The 18,616-nt window shown below is 43.2% G+C and overlaps 1 protein-coding gene across 1 annotated transcript in view; it reads left to right on the top strand.

The window, feature by feature from the left end:
• Nucleotides 1-10,118, top strand: part of LOC119651240 (lachesin-like) — a 248,053-nt gene extending 237,935 nt beyond the window's left edge. Inside the window, exon 9 of the mRNA XM_038054719.1 lies at nucleotides 9,013-10,118. Within this exon, the coding sequence (XP_037910647.1) occupies nucleotides 9,013-9,230 (218 nt within the window). The 3' untranslated portion in view covers nucleotides 9,231-10,118. The remainder of the gene's footprint in view (nucleotides 1-9,012) is intronic.
• Nucleotides 10,119-18,616: the final 8,498 nt, after the last annotated feature.

The raw sequence follows: 18,616 nt of genomic DNA, 5'->3' as shown, positions 1-18,616 counted from the left end.
ATAACATCAGGTTTGGTGGCTACATTTAATGCAATATTTTTAAACTCTATCCTATCTATCCATGGTTTACTTTTTCTTTACAATTCCTGGACAAGCTTTCAAGCATGAACCATGCTAAATCAAATGAATTTGGTCTAACAACAACCTGGTAATCCACCTATTATTATGTGGTATAATGATCGCCACTCATCGCAAAAATGTACATCGCTATGCCGCAATTGCAATGCTTAATAGCTTGGTTTCTTTGACTAATTTACTGGTTTGAAGGATAGGAAAGCTTATTCCAAAAATAGTATGCAGCTATCGTGGCAGGTAGGGGTATACTTATTGATGTGCAAATATGCGTTCATGTACTTGCTTCTCACGCTGTGCATGGGTACATGTTTGCCCTACCCCAGTCAGTTGACTAAATTACCTTAAGAATACCCTCAAAATAAAACCACATTGACAAATGAGAGGAGTAAGCTTATAGTGCGAGGGTCGGAACCCCTGTACCGGCGGTTTTTGGAGCGGGGGTTTTGAGCGACTCATGTGATACAAAATTGCACTACCACCGGCTCACAGTCAAATGGAAAAGTTCGAGAAAAAGGGGGGAATCTGAAACGAATTAGTACTCTCCTAAACGGAAAAAGGCCCGGCCGTTCCACTTCGGAAGTGGGAAAGCATGCGCAAGTGCAAATGTCGGCTAGCGGAGCGAAATCCAAGGAAACGAAAATGGTAGATGGACCTAGGTCATGGACAAAAGAGGGGAAGAAGAAAGGCAATTGTCATCTCCCGCAAAGGCACTCCGACCTCGATTTAAGAGACCAACAATGCAGATAAGACAGGGAATAATTAATAGAAAGGCAATTGTCATCTCCCGCAAAGGCACTCCGACCTCAATTTAAGAGACCAACAATGCAGATAAGACCGGAAATAATTAATATAGTTCGTTGCGGGCAACCACTTCACTTGAGTTTTCTTTCTCCCGGAGGTCAGTTGTGACACAGTGCGCTAGGGAGACTCCACTGGTGTCACTGCACTTGGACGAGGTACTCTCCGTACACCTCCTTGGCAATAACATCTGCTTTCCTTTCTTCGAGAGCAAGGCGGCTAAAACCATGATCATCCATCCGCTTACTCGTCGCATCAATATGCCAAGTCCAGTAACAAATGTTGCAATGTAATTTTCATAACCGACTACTCGCGACTTTTCTGGCATGTCGCATCTTAGCAGACTATCGTAGAAAGCGCTTCAGAGTTCCTAGAACGGATCCTTGTGCTGCCTCCAAGGTGATCTTCACCCTCTTCTGGTTCTCAAGCATCCCATGCAGCAGAGAGCGGTCTCACCGATAATCATTCAATATCAACAAGAGGTAGCTCAGCACGTGGAATGAATTTTTTAAAGTGTCTACAATATCTGTCCATCTTAAGGAATGGAAGACATTTCTGACATTAAAAGTTATGAGGAGCACTGTCCGTCGAGGCCGGTGGTTTTGTGCCTCAACTCGATGAACCGCATCCACGACAAACAAAAACCGTTATTGAGAGCGAATTACAAAAGAAATGGTATTTCCTTCGACAAAACACTGCAATATCCACTCGGTTTTTGTTCCGGTATTACTCGCTGATTAGCATTACACCAGCTTTTACCTTCGCAGTGAACTACGATAGCAACTCGTGAGAGCTAGCTGCATCCTAACCCTTTCCAGTTGCGCCCTGAAGACTGGACAACGCCCCGAACTCGCAATCTGCGCAATACTCTCACCAAACGCGCCACAATCCCTACAGGGAATGAAATTCTTCTTTTCGTTGTCCACGTTTCGTGACCTACCTGACCGCATCAATGGCACGTTGTCCTCCTGCCGGATCCCTGGCATGTTGCAGATGTGTGCTCATAGTCCAAGCACCTGTAACACTTTGTGGTGGTTATTCGCATTCGTATCGTCCATACTCCAATTTTGATTTTCCCGTTGTTAAGGTGTTTTCTCGCGTATTGCCGCACGACTTCCACCATAGCATCCTTTTAGGCTGGAGAATTCACAGAAGTGATGTCTATTCGCCGATGGAATTACAACCGAATTGGTTAAATATCGAGGCGACCAGTTACACCAAGTGGTTTTTCAACTTGTGCTCGAGGTATGGGACAGCGAATCAATGCCTGACGATTGTCTGTCTCATATATAAAAAGGGAGACATCAGACAGTGAAGCAATTATAGAGGTATCACGTTGCTGAGTACCATCTATAAGATATTCTCCTCTATCTTGCTAGGCCGGAAAGCCCCATACGCCCAGAACATCATTGGCACATACGAAAGAGGCTTCAATCCAGACAAATCAGTAACACATCAGATTTTCTCTCTGCGGCAAGCGATGGAAAAACTGTTGGAATATGGACACCAGTTGCACCATCCATTCATTGATTTTAAGAGTAAGGGTAATAGTATAGCCAGGGTAAAACTGTATACGGCCATGAGAGAATTCGGCATCCCACAGCAGGATCACTATCAAGACTATTCGACATCAACAACGGTCTACGACAAGGGGATGCCCTATCATGCGTCCTCTTTAACCTGTTCCTCGAGAAAGTGATCCGTGATGCTGAGGTAAATGTAGAAGGTACGATCCTCTTTAAGTCCACCCAACTACTGGCCTATGCTGACGATATCACATCACTCGAGACGTACAAACTGCCTTCATCCAGCTCGAGTAGGCGGCGCGAGATCTTGGGCTGCACATTAATCAAGACAAGACAAAATAAATTGTGGCAACGAACAGCACCGAAAATCAAGCAACCAACAACATCAAACCGCACTGGTCAAACAGGAAGAATAAAGATAGGAGAATGCAACTTTGAGAACGCAAAACTGGGATGTCTGGAGTTTCTTATTAAGACAGGCCTAGATCAGATACCGGTTGTTGCGCCGTTGATGATGATGATGATGCGTATTCGGGCGTTGATGACCTCTGGACATTCGCGCTTCCCTTCGACCGTTTCTGTGAGGCAGTAGATATCTCGAATTTCTAAAGAACACGTTGACTCTAGACTAGAAACCAGAGCCTTGTCGCTTTACATTCTTAGAAGCTTGGGATCATATACACAGTGCAAGGCTCTCGGTGTAGTGCACTGCCTTTGAGGCAAGGAGATCGTAAGTCTCAGAGAAACCTATGAAGGCACGTAAACAGCGACAATGCGATCCCCAGTTGAGGCAGTACAGTTGCTGGCCGAAGGAAAGGTTTGAATTAGGTGGGTTATTTGCCATCTAGGGGAACAGATCTTGCTAAAAAGATGCTTCAATTGCCCCACGTTATGGAGTTTCGCAATATCATGGGAGTGTGGTTGTTAACCTATAAAATATATCATAAGTCAGTCGGACAATGGCTTCGTGATGGCCAAAGTAAATGAATGTACCTTCATGAGTATTTTCGACGAATATGAACATTTGCGGCCTTTTCGATCGCGTGGCGGCCAACCGCTCATTAAGTAGCCTCAGGCTGATGCCCAAGGCACTTTCACAATTTTCTGAATGGCAAAATCCCTATCGATCCCAGATTGTTACAGTATAACAGTCGATGAAGCATATATACGAAAATCTACCTTCTGATAGTTTATTAAAAAGATATAAACACTCAAAACAACGAATCTCTCAAAAGAATTTGGATTTTGGCTCGAAAACATTTTCACTGGGGCAAACGGATGGTTGAAATTGCTACTCACTTAGTAGTAATGATCTTCAACGAAGGATTTTTGTCTATTTTGGAAGTTAGGCACGTAGGGATTACTTTGGGCGACCAGAAACGCATCGACCGCTCCGAATTTAGGGTCAGCAACGCTGCGAAAAGGGTCCGGATTCGAAAGATAGAGGAAAACGTCGTAACGTGACAAAGGACTCTACGGCTCTGGCATTGCAATGACATTTCCCTAAAGATAATTGCAAGGACGTTTCAAGGGCATAAGAGAAACGATAGGTATTTTTTAAAATGTTTTTGAAAAACCAAAACATGTACAAATTAAATTTAAAAAAAAATCATTAGATTTTATTCAGTGGTTGCTTTGCAGTTCGGCCTGAGATATACGATTGACGGTAGAAGACCACCATAATGTGTTAGCTTCCGAGTGGGGAAGCAAAGAGACTATCGCAATTTATTAGAAGCTTTTGCCAAGTTAGATATATGGTAGTATTCGGCAACAAAGTTAATGTGAACATCTATCAGAAAGGGGAACTGGCTCAATTATGAATCTGCAGCGACCACCAGGTAACCACTTTTTACCTATGGACGGCTAAAAAGAATACCGGCACCTTAAAAGTAAAAATTGGAAAGAGGGTCAGATTATTCTGCAAAGGTAATGGAGGTGTGATTAGACTAGTCGATAAACCGGGCGCCACAATATAGCATGTGACACGTCCATGGCTAGGAGATGTACATTCTCCAGTAGAAAACCTAACTACTCATGGAATAATTACGTGGCTAGCCTTCGAACGATGAATGATTTAGAGGGCGGTAGGTAGGATCAGTCAGGAGCAGAATGACCACGGCTATAACAAAGCCCGCAAAAATCTCAAACTGGCCATGGGTAAGCCGCTTTAGAATAAGGCCTTATATATTCACCGTGAAATCCAGACCGAAATTTCCGTTGAGTTATCGAAGCAAGCATGTTGGAGGGGATATTTCCCGGATCATTGAAGTAGGAGAAGCAGGTACTCCTGCTTAAGGCTGGCAAACCTCCAGGTGAGCCTCCATCTAAAGACCAGTATACTTTTTGGGCACTGTGGGACAAATGTTAAAGCAGTTAACCCTCTGGTGAGCGCATGGAGTCAGCCAGATCCTTTGCAATTTAAATTGTTTTTTAACATTGTTCGGATTGAACTATTATAGAAACTCCCGGACTTTCCAAAATTTTACCTACTTTCAATTTATACAAAAATTGAAAGGCATGTGCCATATAAGGATTGTTCCGAGAACATTTTTCTTTTATATTTGATCAATATGCGGACGTTTCTCGATAACGGTAACGAGGGTCCCCAAAATGCTCGCTTTCTCCAACTTGAGCGGGAATCCCGGCGATATAAACTGGACATTCGAGGCCTAAATGAAGTGAGATGGTGGGACTGTAGATAGTACTCCTCTCCTTCTTGCGGTAACGTTGTTTTGTCCTCTGGAGGGCCAAGTGGACATCAGAGGCGAATTCAGTTTAAGGTTGCTTCTGATAACTACCGCAAGGTGGACATTGGATCCGGTTGCTTCAACTTCCACCGCCTCGTTATTTGTGACACATTATTCGAGCACAGAGTCTGCGATAAAGTCAGTTGGGGGTCAACTGACCGACGCCATACGAGCAATCAGATCAACCACTTCGCGATCAGCAGTAGACTTAGCAATTGCCTTCAATATGTGCGTAACAAGAGAGGCACTGATATCGGCCTCGAAAGGGATCACCATCTGATGACCGCTTTTGTTCGCTTACAAAGTTGGGAAACTGCGACCACTTAAGTTCAACATCGATCATTTGTACGACCCATCTGTCGCTCGACAAGTGGGAGAGTTATCTTCCTGATTGAGCAGCAAATCTACTGAGTAACGCACCTGAGAGTATCAATCAGCATTGGGTTGCGATTAAAAATGCTCTATTCTCTGCTGCATAGGTCGTCGGCCACGTCACAAAGGGGCTTCATAAGATCTGGCTCACTGCGAAGTTTTGGAAGCAGATCGATGAACGGAAGGGGTTAAAGGCTCTACCGCCGCTGCGATTAAATCCTGAAAAGTTCAGCGTAGTGTACGTCGTGACAAGAGAGAATTTCTTATTGCGCTGATTAGGGAAGCGGAAGATGCCGCTGATTGCAATGATTTCAGAATTGTATACCGCATCACGAAAGAGGTTCCATGTTGTCGCAAATCTTTTCACGGTCCTATGAAGGACGTCAACGATTGACTTCTCATCCACGTTGATGAACACTTCACCATGGTTCTTAACCGTATTACATCCGCTGAAGTTTCTCTTCTTGTGTATGAAATGGCTAATTACCGTAACATGGGAATACGGACTGTTCTTGCAAGCAGAAGAGAAATCATTTCGGCCATTAATGCACTCAAGCTGAGTAAAGCTGGTGGGCTTGAAGGTCTCCCGCCGAGTTATTTATCGCTTCACCTGCAGTCGCTGTTGATCTACTGCTCCCACTCGTATGGAAATCTTGGGAATTCGAGACCTTCCCCAGAGAGTGGAAAACGGGGATGATCGTAAGGATACCAAAAGAATGCATAAAAAAATTGTTTAGCTCCGACCAAGCATTTGGTCCGAACTGTAGGCGGATTTACGTAGAATATAATTCGTGTTTTGCGGATTATAAAAGGGAGCACATAATATCTGCGAGCCGCTTCGATCACGTGGCTCCCAGGGCAGAGTTGCCTCTGTAGCCATCTTCGTCCCTCTTTTAATAATGCAAACGTTTTCAGTGTGAAAATTGGAGGATTTCTGCGTGTTCTCTGCCGTCGCAAAGACAATAGCTAAAATAATCTTGGAACGCATCAAAGAGCATCTCGAAAGCTTGGTCGACAGAGGGCAAACTGGTTTCCGCTTGAATCCTCCCGCATTGACTACAACTACCACCTACGGATCATTTTGGAATAGTGCGCGGAGTTTAGATCTTCGCTTCTCTTCCTGCTCATCGATTTCGAGAAGGCTTTCGATAGCGTGAACAGGGAGTGTATCTGACGTGCTCTACGCAGGAGGGACATTCTGGAGAAGCTAACAGCTATTATCAGAGCCACATATGATGATGCAAAATGTCAAGTTCTTCATCGAGGCAGCTTTCTGACGATTTTAAAGTCTAAAGCGGAGTCCGCCAAGGTTGCATCCTGTCACCGATATTATTTCTTCTTGCTATCGATGGCGTTCATCGTGCTGCCCTGTCCGGGGTACGTGGCGGAATTCAATGGACTATGACACCTTCCAGGTTTCCGAGGAATACATAAGAATACTCATAAGGAAACCACGATGGAGAGTTAGGCCGACGAAATAGCTCGCTGGACTGGGACTTGCAGAGGAGAAGGCAGAAATGGCCCTGATCGCGAAACACAGTAGGAAAAATTACGCTCGCACTTCCAAGCCGATCTTCTAATACTTGATAGATGCGAAGCTCAATTACAAGCAATACGTGCAGTATGCTTGCATCCACAACAAGTATAGCTCTAGCCAGGATGATGCCGAATGTAGGGGGTCGACGATATACTAGCGGATTGATTATAGCAAAGTTAGTGACCTCGAACTTTATCTCATTTAATGATAATTTACTGAGTATTTTTTACAGATCATCATCATCAACGGCGCAACAACCGGTATCCGGTCTAATAAAGAACTGCAGACATCCCGGTTTTGAGCCGAGGTCCACCAATTCGATATCCCTAAAAGCTGTCTGGCGTCCTGACCTACGCCGTCGCTCCATCTTAGGCAGCGTCTGCCTCGTCTTCTTTTTCTACCATAGATATTGCCCTTATATACTTTCCGGGTGGGATCATCCTCATCCATACGGATTAAGTGACCCGCCCACCGTAACCCATTGAGCCGGATTTTATCCACAACCTGACGGTCATGGTATCGCTCATAGGTTTCGTCGTTATGTAGGCTACGGAATCGTCTATCCTCATGTACGGGGCCAAAAATTCTTCTTTCGAACGCGGCCAAGAGTTCGCCATTCTTGTTGCTAAGAACCCAAGTCTCCGAGGAATACATGAGGACTGGCACGATCATTGTCTTGTACAGTAAGAGTTTTGAGAATATGGTGAGACGTTTCGAGCGGAACAGTTTTTGCAAGCTGAAATAGGCTCTGTTGTCTGACAACAACCATGCGCGGAACTGTTATCGGTTGTGATTTCCGACCCTAGATAGAAGAAATTATCAACGGTCTCAAAGTTGTATTCTCCTATCTTTATTCTTCCCGTTTGAACAGTGCAGTTTGATGTTGTTTGTTGGACGAATGGTCTTCAGAGTGATCCTGCTGTTTTTATCTGGCCTCGCACATTGGTCAGGATCAGCCTAGTCAGTCTTATCAATTTCGTCGGGATACCGAATTCTCTTATGGGCGTGTACACTTTTACCCTGGCTATGTTATCATAGGCGGCCTTAAAGTCGATGAATATTCGAACAGTTTTTTCATCGCTTGCCGCAGAGGGAAAATCTGATCTGTTTCTGATTTGCCTGGGGTGAAGCCTCTTTGGTATGGGCCAATGATGTTCTGGACGCATGGAGCTATGCGACCTAGCGAAATAGCGGAGAATATCTTATAAATGGTATTTTTACAGATGGACACCCCAAAGGGTATGTTCTCCCTATATTATACTGTCTCGGATTGTGCAATATTCGTTATTTCGAGAATGATGCGGATTGAAATCTCGCAGACGAGATGACGACCGTATACAACATCAGGTGCATCTCTCTTTGAGTGCAGATGAAGAACATTGAAACGAAGAAATCAATAAATGGATGGTAGGAGCTCAGGAAAGGATCGGTGGACTCACATGTACATGTTTAAATTGGAAACATCCAAAGCATGTATTCATGCACTACCCGCGATCCGTAGAAGAAAGGAGGATCCTGGGAAGAGCTCTAGGAGAGGTGTTGGTATCGGAGAATTTAGTGGGGGAAATACTAACATGTTGGGAGGATTGGGAAGTAATGAATTACCACAGGATACCCTACCTCGTCAAGGTAGTGTCGAAGGGGATACGAAGAAACTTCTTCACGTGTCCACGCAAAACTCTAACATTTTGCTTGTTTACTGGCTCGTCTGTTTATATGGGAGAATAATAAATTAGATGGTGTTTTCCAAAAATTCTGAAATCGACTTCTAAGTGCTAAGTTTACGCCAAAAATTTCGACTACACAAAGCATGGTTCACGTAACATTTGTTAGGATTCTGGCATGACTAGTGAAGTTTCAGAACTTTAAGTTCATATTTTTAAACAAGACCAAGGATGCCCTTTGAATTTTTAAATATCAATGGAAGCAACTTATTAATTTGATCTATCTTCAACAGGCACGAAATATCAATCCAACCTTAATGAAATCGACAAATCAGAGCAAAAATCTTCAAGTGAAGGTGCGAAAGGATATGATTGGTCCCCGCAAGATGACCGTTCTCGAGGACATCGGACTCTCAACGTCCAGAGCGCATATCTTCCTGTAGCTGGCATTCTTTTCTTAATCTCTGTCACAAAACTAAGCTCAATTCTAAGCAACATTTCAAAAACATAGGTAACCCTAAGATATAGTCCTTAGATAATAACTAAATTAAAATGAATTATGAAAAATCAAACAAATGATGGATATTTATGAAATTATTATGAATACAAAGGTTATAAAACGAAATGAAAACGGAAATGCCTAATAAAGAGTAAAATACAAAACTATTTTATACACACGAAGTAAAACTAATTATACATTTTAACCGAGCAGAGAGAAAGTTTGTGCAATGATATTAATATTATTCTGTTAAACGGAGAAAGCTGATTATCAGTAAATGTAAAATACGACACTGTAAAAAGTATTTAAATGGTGATTTCACATATGAAGTAGTGCCACGTGTAACTATTAAACCAAATCATTACAATTTAAGTTTCCTTGGTATAATTTTCAAAATTTCTTTTCAAATGATTCAGGGGAAGGTTATTTCCAATGAACTTAGTCTAAATTTATGAACGGTCGTGTCACAGACATGCAAACATTTTTTATGGAATTTATTTTGTTTACACGTTTTCTTACATATAATTCGATGCCTTCAAAAACTCGAGTTTATTTCTCCAAAACTTCTGAAGTTCATACGTTTGGTTTAATTATTCCGCAGAATATAGCAAATATATGACATATTTTAATAAAATCGGTTTCGCGGAAGATTAGTGCAATCATGCGGAGTTGTTACTTTCGAAAGGCTAAATTGCATGCATGCATCGAATGGTTGCAGTTTAAATGCCGCTACAAATTGCTGCAAACGTAAGCGCCAGATATGCGAGAGAGATAGCGCGGATAGTAACAAATTGACGGACTAGGGAGCTAGTTCGCAATAAGTAGATATTGTAAATAAACGTGAATAAAACAATTATATCGTAAGAGGAGAAAATATGATATTACTATATCAAAACATTAATAAAAACCATTTGCAATGAAATGATCTTTGAGTTTGAATTACACGTTCCATGTAAGAGTCAGATGTCGGAGAGTAAGACAGCAGAGATCTTAAGTCGCAGCACGTCACTTGGAGTTCCTGGAGTTATATGGTGGTCATATTTATTAAACGGAGCGCATTGTGTCCACCACGTTGACGTAATATAGTTTTTGAGTCGAAGAAACGCACTATAACTCCGAATAGGTAGCTCTATGGCATAATAAGCAATGGATTTGTCGCCTTTTCTTAAAGGGTGACCTATCCACTACCACTTCTGCCCTCTAATTAACACATCCACTGATGCCCAGCCTGATTAACGGCTGAGGTCATCGTTCGAGATTTTTTCAACCCGAACTACTCCGTTGACACGGCGGTGACTTGTTTTACACAAGGCGGAGCAACCTTAACATGATGTTAGTATTGAGGAATTTGATTCCCAATTTTAGAGAAACTAGTGAAGCTTTCCCGAAATGGAAGCTATGATGAAGTGGTGGTCTGAACTTCATACCTTGCTCCAAAATGATCCGAAGGGTGTTAATGTGGTAAATGCAGGAGGAACAGAGCAGAACCCAGTCGCTATTTATCGATCAAGTATCCGAGGCTTTACGACATGCGCAACATTTCATTCGCTTTGTCCAGTGACAATTTGACGATGGAATGCATTTGCAAATATCTAGCATTTCTTCTTTTTCTCACGTGTTAATACCCCTTAGCTTCTCCAATACGAACCTTCCACTTCCTTAGTTTTCCTTCCGACATTCACTTCTATTAAAAATGCAATTTTTAAAATATCAAATTTCATTTTTATTTTCATAATTTTGTTTACAGTCCTCTACCACTTTGCCCTTTTCCCCAAAGCTTTAAAATCAATTGCATTTAAATATTTCAATTTTAATATAATAATTCGCCAATATTGCAAAACAAACGTTGATCTTCTTGTTTGCGCATAAGCTTGCGTTGCTGTTGCTGGCTGGGGCGAATAGAAATGTGTTGTTGTCATAATTTGGCCGGAGAAAGTTAGAAGTTTTGCTTTTGTTATTGAATGTGTCAGTAACAACGAAAATTGGTTGACCGAGGAAAGTGGGCCGATAAATAACTGCTGCCGGGCAAAAGCGGTCTGGAACTCGAAAAAAGTGGTATTAACCGCGGTGTAAGTGTGTGAAATGGCCTAGGAAGGCGAGTGCATTTATATTATACACTTTCAGTCTATTTTATCTAAGAATTTTCATTTTATTTTCTTCTAGTATCTTTTTTCCGATTTGTCAAAATCTCGGCAGATAACGGATTTTACCTAATACTGACTCTAGTGCCAAACATTTAGGCTCGGACGATTCTAAAATATACAGGGGCTCTGATGGTGGTGGTCGATAGAAAGTTAATGGCAGACTCCATCGAGAACTCCCCCACAACATCGAGCACGTATACGGAATGGTGTATTTGTGCATGGCTTGATTCACTTTGTGAGAATTCTAGGTCATCACGGGAAACTGTAAGGGATTCGGGTACAATACCTGCAACTGGCAACAGAACTCCAGGGTGCGGCGCGGGGTCTTCCTTATTTGAAAAAATCATAAAACAATAATTATTTGAAATGTCACTTTAATCTTTCCATTTTTACTAAGAAGTTGTCCGGATAGCTGAGTGGTTAGAGCGCAAGGCTGTCGTACGGAAGGTTGCGGTTCAAATCTCGCTGGTGGCATGAAATTTGTATCGTGATTTGACGTCGGACACCAGTCGACTCAGCTGTGAATGAGTACCTGAGTCAAATCAGGGTAATAATTTCGGTCGGGCGCAATGCTGACCACATTGCCTCCTAGTGTACCGTTACGATCTTGAATGAAGTGCTCTAACACACTTCAAGGCCCTGATCCAACATAGATTGTTTCGCCAATGATTATTATTATTATTATTTTTACTAAGAGGTACATTTGAGGTTTTTTTTTTATTTACTCTCCAAAATAATATCTTGAAAGTGACCTCCGTTCTAGTCAATAAATTGAGGGAGTCGAAATCGAAAGTTTTGTACCACTTTGTCCAGTGTCCCCACGCCTATGTTAGCAAATGCCACTACAAATATTGGCCTTTAACCTACCCACGGTCTTTGGGTGATTACTATACACCAAGGATTTGAGATAACCCCATAAAAAGATCACGAGCTACTGGAGAGCGTTCTCGCTATTCAAGATCACCCCTGAAACAGATAGGACGTTAAGAAAAACGTTCGCGCAAGAGAACCATTGATGTTCGTGCTATGTGAACTGTGGCGGCGTCTTGCTGGAATCACACATCCCTCAGATTTATTTCAGTTTGGGAAGAAAAATTCTTCAATCATCTGGGTATAACGGTTAAAAGCGACTGTAATTGTTTTCTCAGTTTCTCCAAAAACTAGGGTCCAATCTCGATAATTCGCACCAGTCACACGTTGTGCATGCAGGGATTGCCGGTTAAGTTTTCTGATGTTCATGCTACTCCCATATCGTTTGTTTTGTTTATCAAGGCATCCTGGCAGATGAAAATGTGCTCATCGCTGAAGAACACGAGCGAGTCATGAGGCAGGTTTTCGTTTTCGACAAAGCCCTATCAGTTTGTATGGATGAAATTTTAGGTCTTCATAAAGAATTCGTCTTACTGTTCGATCATAAATGCTAAGAACAACTGAATGTTTGCATGCAGATCGTTTGGGGGATTTCAAAATCGCATTCCGTAACTCCTCGCCGGTCTCTGGAGTTCTGGTGGTTTTGCAGGCTTCATTGCATTTTTTACATAAACGTGTCCACCCACTGAACAATCGGTTTTCGATCAGCGACAAGACCTGCAGGCGCGATTTAAAAATTTTCATTTCATTCAAAAATCACGCTGAGTTGCAATAATAGACAGACTGTTAGAAAAGTAAGCCCCCACGGCGAACGCATGCTCGCTACTGAACTAACCGTATAACAAACTTAGGCTGCACCCTTTTGAATGCGCGCACGTTCACTTTCGTAAGATTAATGGCCGCTGTGAAGCATTTCAAATAAGGAAGTTCCCGCGCTTGCGGAATTCCTAAGTACTTGTAGAAGTCTGTCTCGGGCATACCTTGGATGTGCAGGCCACCAATTCTATGGCCGGCATACAATTCGTGATGACTTTTGGTACCTTAAAATGAATGCACTGACAAGGTGATATTCCACCCCTATCAAAGCATTTGGCGTAGTCAATATAACAACTAAAGAGATTTTTTTGGCCTCTAGTTGCCTGTGCTACAACTACCGAATCGATAATGAGTTGCTCTTTGCAACGCAGCTCGGCTGCCCTTCTACAATAAGTACAGAATGTTCTATTAATAATGGATGTTATAAATTTGTAGAGGATTGTTAGCAAGTAATTGATCTTATTTCTTGTGGCCTTTTTAGGAGGTATTCTTCGCAGTGAGGAAAAGTCAAAATTCATCAGGCCGACTAATGACCCGACTTACGCAATGTGCTAACCGACCCACTACGCTGGCAAATTTTTCAAGGTAGATTTCTTTGGCCACTCAAACTAATAATGCGAATCTTTCGACCGTGCACTCTAACAGCCGCAACTGCACCACGATGAACAAGTGACTGTAATCGCAGGACCAACATACCAGCATACAGTCGAGACGCAATCTCATTATTGATTTAGGTAGAATTTTCAGCGTTGCTGAAGATGTAGAGAGCCTGGAAACATCAGGTCTATGCAAAGGATCCATTTCTGAGAATTCTATACACGCTCTTTCGAATTTGTCCCGAACCTCAGTGCAGATTTCAGCCGGATGGTGAAGCAGCGTGCTTCGGTAGGTTCCTCAGTGAGCAAATTGTAAAACTACAAAGTTCCTATATTTTGTTCACCCACCCCCTCAAGCCCTGACGAAGCCAACAGTCATTCAAATCGAAGTTATTCACCCCTCCTCCTTACACAGCCTGACTTTGGGCCGACTGCCGACTATTTGCGCGCGAACCTCCACGGTCAATTTTGTAAAACCTTTTCGGTCTTTGGAATACCCCCGCCTTCTTGGCCGTCTCGGAGCCCACCAGGATCACTTTAACTACAATATCATCTTTAAGATGGAAGGTAGCAAATGCCCTTTTAATTATCATTTTTATTGTCGATGTCAAGATGGGTCTGCATTCCCCTTCTGCAATACCAGGAAAAATGTCAGATTTCCAGTATTTACGGATGAATGGAAGAGATAGAATTGTACCTCTGTAGGACTTAGTCCTGCGGTATGATGGCTGAGATGATTTCGATACTACTTGGAGAAGTAGTCAGTATTCGCGTGTTCCGATGACTAGGAATTTCACTCTCGAGAGGTCTTCCCAGGACCATGGAGAGAATTATGCTTACATGATTACAATCAAAATCACGAGAGCCCGATTATAATTACAACCACGTAATCAGGAAACTCACAATTATAATCATGTAATCATCATTACGATTTTGCCCCTCCATTTCTTGGTGTTTAGGGAGAAATTGTGATACCAATCTAAGGCTTTTATAGGTACGCCATATAAAGCAATGGTTCCGGAAACAAAGAGCAAAATATAAGCGCTTCCAAAAAATTAGGGATACTTTTTGGTACATGCGCTATGAGTTGTGGGTTAAGAACGCCTTCGCTGTTTGCCATAAGAGGCGACTAAAGGTAATAGAAATTTGTGGGCTAGCAACCTGCACATGATGAAACTTTATTTTTACCGAAACGAAAACAGCGCCACGGATAGGGACTGATTTCACGGAAACGAGCTTTGGCTATCGAAAATGGACTATCATTGGGTTCTTGAACAGGGCCTAAGCGAAGTAGAATGGTGGGACTCTGGAGAGTACTCATCTCCGTCTACTTTTGTACTTTGGAAAGCCAAGTGGTAGCACAAGCGGATCCGGTGTCGGGTTGCTTCTGACGGTTACCGCGAAGCGTGTTTTCTTGACCTGACAGCCGCTTTCTGACAGACTTCCAACTGCTAGATTTCGGTGTAGCTTAAAGAGTATTACAATTGTATAATGTTACGCATCAATGGGGACTTCCGAGGAGTGGATGTTTTCTACGAGCAACTAAACGTGATTCAGGGGATGCTTCCACAGGCGGTATTGTGATAAGGGCATGTAATGGGGAAACACGTCTTGGCGACCTCAATGGTAATGGTGGGAGGATCGTGCATTTCTGCAACTTTCACTGCCTCCTCATTGGCGGCACATTGTTCGAACAGAGCGTTACGTTCCTCCAAGCAGAAGAGAAACCATTTTAGGCATCAATGAGTACGTAGCACTTAACCAATTACCCACTTTCGGGTGATGTTGACGTTCATAGTATTTAATTTGCAAAGAAGCAACAATTTCGACTTATTATAACTTTATTAGTAGGTAATGGTAGGATCATGATCTATGTCATTGCCTATATTACTGCGAAATATTGTGATGCTAGGATGAATTTAAGAGGGGTTTTGCAGCCAATTACTAAGAATTATAGTAATATACTATTATTGACTTTATTTGAAAGGATATCGGTATTTCGTAGTCTAGGCATCATATATCACCATGACAGCCTCTTGATCTTTTTCAAATTTTCCGGTTGGGTACTTTCAGAGAAGAGTTAAAGAGTTTTTGTTTAACACAAAACCTTAAAAAGGCACCTGTTTTGCATCTGATGTAGGCAAGAAAGAAAATTCAAGTGGAGCGGTAATGGGTCTCAACAAAAGTTATAAACAGAAGGTTACGTCTAAAATTTGATAAAAATCTCATTAATCTCTCAATAGGCGATTGCATCTATTCAAATACCGAAAAAGGGAATATTATAGTATGGAAGGTTTCTTCAATACATGTCTGCGTCGTATCATCGGAGTAAAGTGGCCTGTCCCTATTTCAAATGAAACAGCATACGTATGCAATGTGATGTGAGGACGGAAGTGGCTGTGGATAGGTCACCCATCGAGGAGGGACGACAAATGCTTTGCGGGCTACGTCATGAATTGGAATTGCACTCTCCTAAGATGGCCGATGAGTGGGTCGCGCCAAGAGCACTTGGTGTAGAACAGTAGAGCGCGCTTCTCGGGAAGTCGTGGAGGGAGCTTGACGCGCTATGCCCCACCAACGGGTGAAAGGGAACCATATATTTTGCTACATTGGCGCAGTTCATATCAACAAACAAAATATGTTTCAAGAGATTTTGAGCAAAAAAATGCAACGGTATTAAGACCCGAGAGCCAGAACTTACAGATTTAAAATAAACTTGAAGCGTTATTAATTTCGTGGACCCACCTGTCCACCAACAAGTCAGGAAACCGAAAGCTGAATGTTTTTGGTATTAAAGGTTTTGTATATTGTTTATAAGCATATCTATAATAGATTGGTATTTGTACATAGCTCGTAAGCTTTATGCATTTAGTATGTCAGACCGCTCTCTCTAGTATGATACTGACATTCAAAGCATTAGAATGCAAGAAATTTGCACAACTACGGGTCTAAATTTTCGATGAGCCGCGTAGTTCATCTGACTCTTGGTTCATTTTGCCAAGAGAATTGCCACTCGATAAGTTCTCGCCCTTACGGCAGTAGACAGCTTTGTGCTCCTTGGCAAGAAGTCTCTGCATTTAAGCAGGTCGGGATTCTCCTTCTGGTCAAGATGACTACTTCGGTTTTTCCAGCACAAGGCTGAAACCGTGGGCAGCCATCCATCCACTTACCCGTCGCATCAATATGCCAAGTCTACTTTGCATCTCCTCAACAGTAGGTCCGGCAACAAGTGCTGTAACGTCGTCTGCATAACCGACCAGGCGCGATTTTTCGGGTATATCAAGTCTCAGCAGACTATTGTAGGAAGCCTTTCAGGGGTCCGGACCTAGGATGGATCCCTGTGCTACCCCCGACGTGGTTGCCATCTGGCCCTCTAGTGTCTCATAGAGTAGCAAGCAGTCTTTCAGATAATCCCTCAAGATCCGCAATATATAGTTTCGCACGTAGTATGAGTTTTCTAATGTACGTAGCATATCTGTCCATCTTATGAAATTGAAAGCATTTCTGATATCAAGCGTTATGAGGAGCACTATTCGTCGAGATCGGCGGCTGTGTGCCTCGGCTCGATGAACCGCATCTACGACCTCCATAATAGCATCCACTGTGGATCTACCTTTTCTGAACCCGATATGCCTTGGGGATAAGTGCCCGGCAGTGCGGATCGCTTCAGTGAGTCTACTCCTGATGAGCTTCTCGAGCACTTTCCCGGCCGAGCTCTCTCATTGTCAAAAGGGAGCAATCCTCGACGCTTTCCGCGCTATGGACATCAACCCGTATCAAATGTGTCAGTCCATCTGGTCGGTAGTTATGATAGTATGCGGGGCTCCCGCAGCAAGCTTATAACCAAGCCTTCACGAGTTCCCATTCACCCCGTTGACAAGGTCCTGAAAGCCGCGAGCTTTGCTTTTATTTATAGCGCTGCGAAGTCTCCTTTTTGATGGTCTATACTGTGCCTTTGCGTGCAAACGTTGCGCCATACGGCGGAGCTTATGACACTTCCTCTGTAGGTCAGCAATTTCTGCCGTCCACCAGTACATAGAAGGCTTGCCGCGGCTGGGGCCCCTCCGGGGTATGGAAGCCTCACACGCCGTCGTTTCCAGATTCATCATTGAATTTACGAAGATGTCACCTCCGACGGTACCACCTCCCGGAGCGTCTTCCAGCGCGGCTCTGCCTGCTTCAAGAGCTTCGACGAACTTCCCGATGTTCACCTTCGCCAAATTCCACAGGCAGGGGGAGCGTCGCGTTGGTTCTCGCCGGCAAGTAGCGTCAACCACTTCGAACGCGATGTACTGATGATCACTTGCCGAGAAGGTCGTAGGACGCACCACCGCTAATGCCAGAGATTCCGACGCAAAAGTGATGTCAGGAATGCTTTCTTCACAGCCTGGGGAACGTGGATCCGGTGTTTAAAACTACGGGCCCGGTCCTCGCCGCCATTTCCAAAATCCGTTTCCCTCTGGAGCCTGACTGAGGCCCATTCAAGGACCCTGGCATTAAAATCCCCGCCTATCAGAATTGGTTCTTCCGTGTTCGAAACGGCGTTCTCCAGAGCATCAAACCGGCATTCGGCGTTAAGCAAACGCTAAAAAACGTTACCCCTAAACGCCGGATCCAGACAAACCCGTTCTGTCAGCCTTTGGCATGTCGCACAAAAGTACAAAGCCTTCCATATATGAATGTTCCCCCTTTTGGTTTTCTGACTTGTTTTATTCATGGTGCGTGGCGGTGGCAGGAAGCTTAGAGACGACGAAGGCAGTGCTCGGGCATCGGATGTTGATCACGATCAATTGAGAATCTTCAGAACGAGACGCAGATAAATTTCGCGTATACCAGGAAACACAGAATACGTATGTTGATGGCAATAAGCGATTATTGTCACAATATTGATAATGATTCAGGCACAATTCTGGCCATTTCTACGGTTGTGATTTAGAAATTAAGAACTCTAGGACTCGCCAAAGCTTTCTTC

The sequence above is a fragment of the Hermetia illucens genome, chromosome 3 (genome assembly GCF_905115235.1).
Source record: "Hermetia illucens chromosome 3, iHerIll2.2.curated.20191125, whole genome shotgun sequence".
Taxonomy (NCBI): domain Eukaryota; kingdom Metazoa; phylum Arthropoda; class Insecta; order Diptera; family Stratiomyidae; genus Hermetia; species Hermetia illucens.
This window is presented reverse-complemented; position numbering and strand designations above follow the sequence as displayed.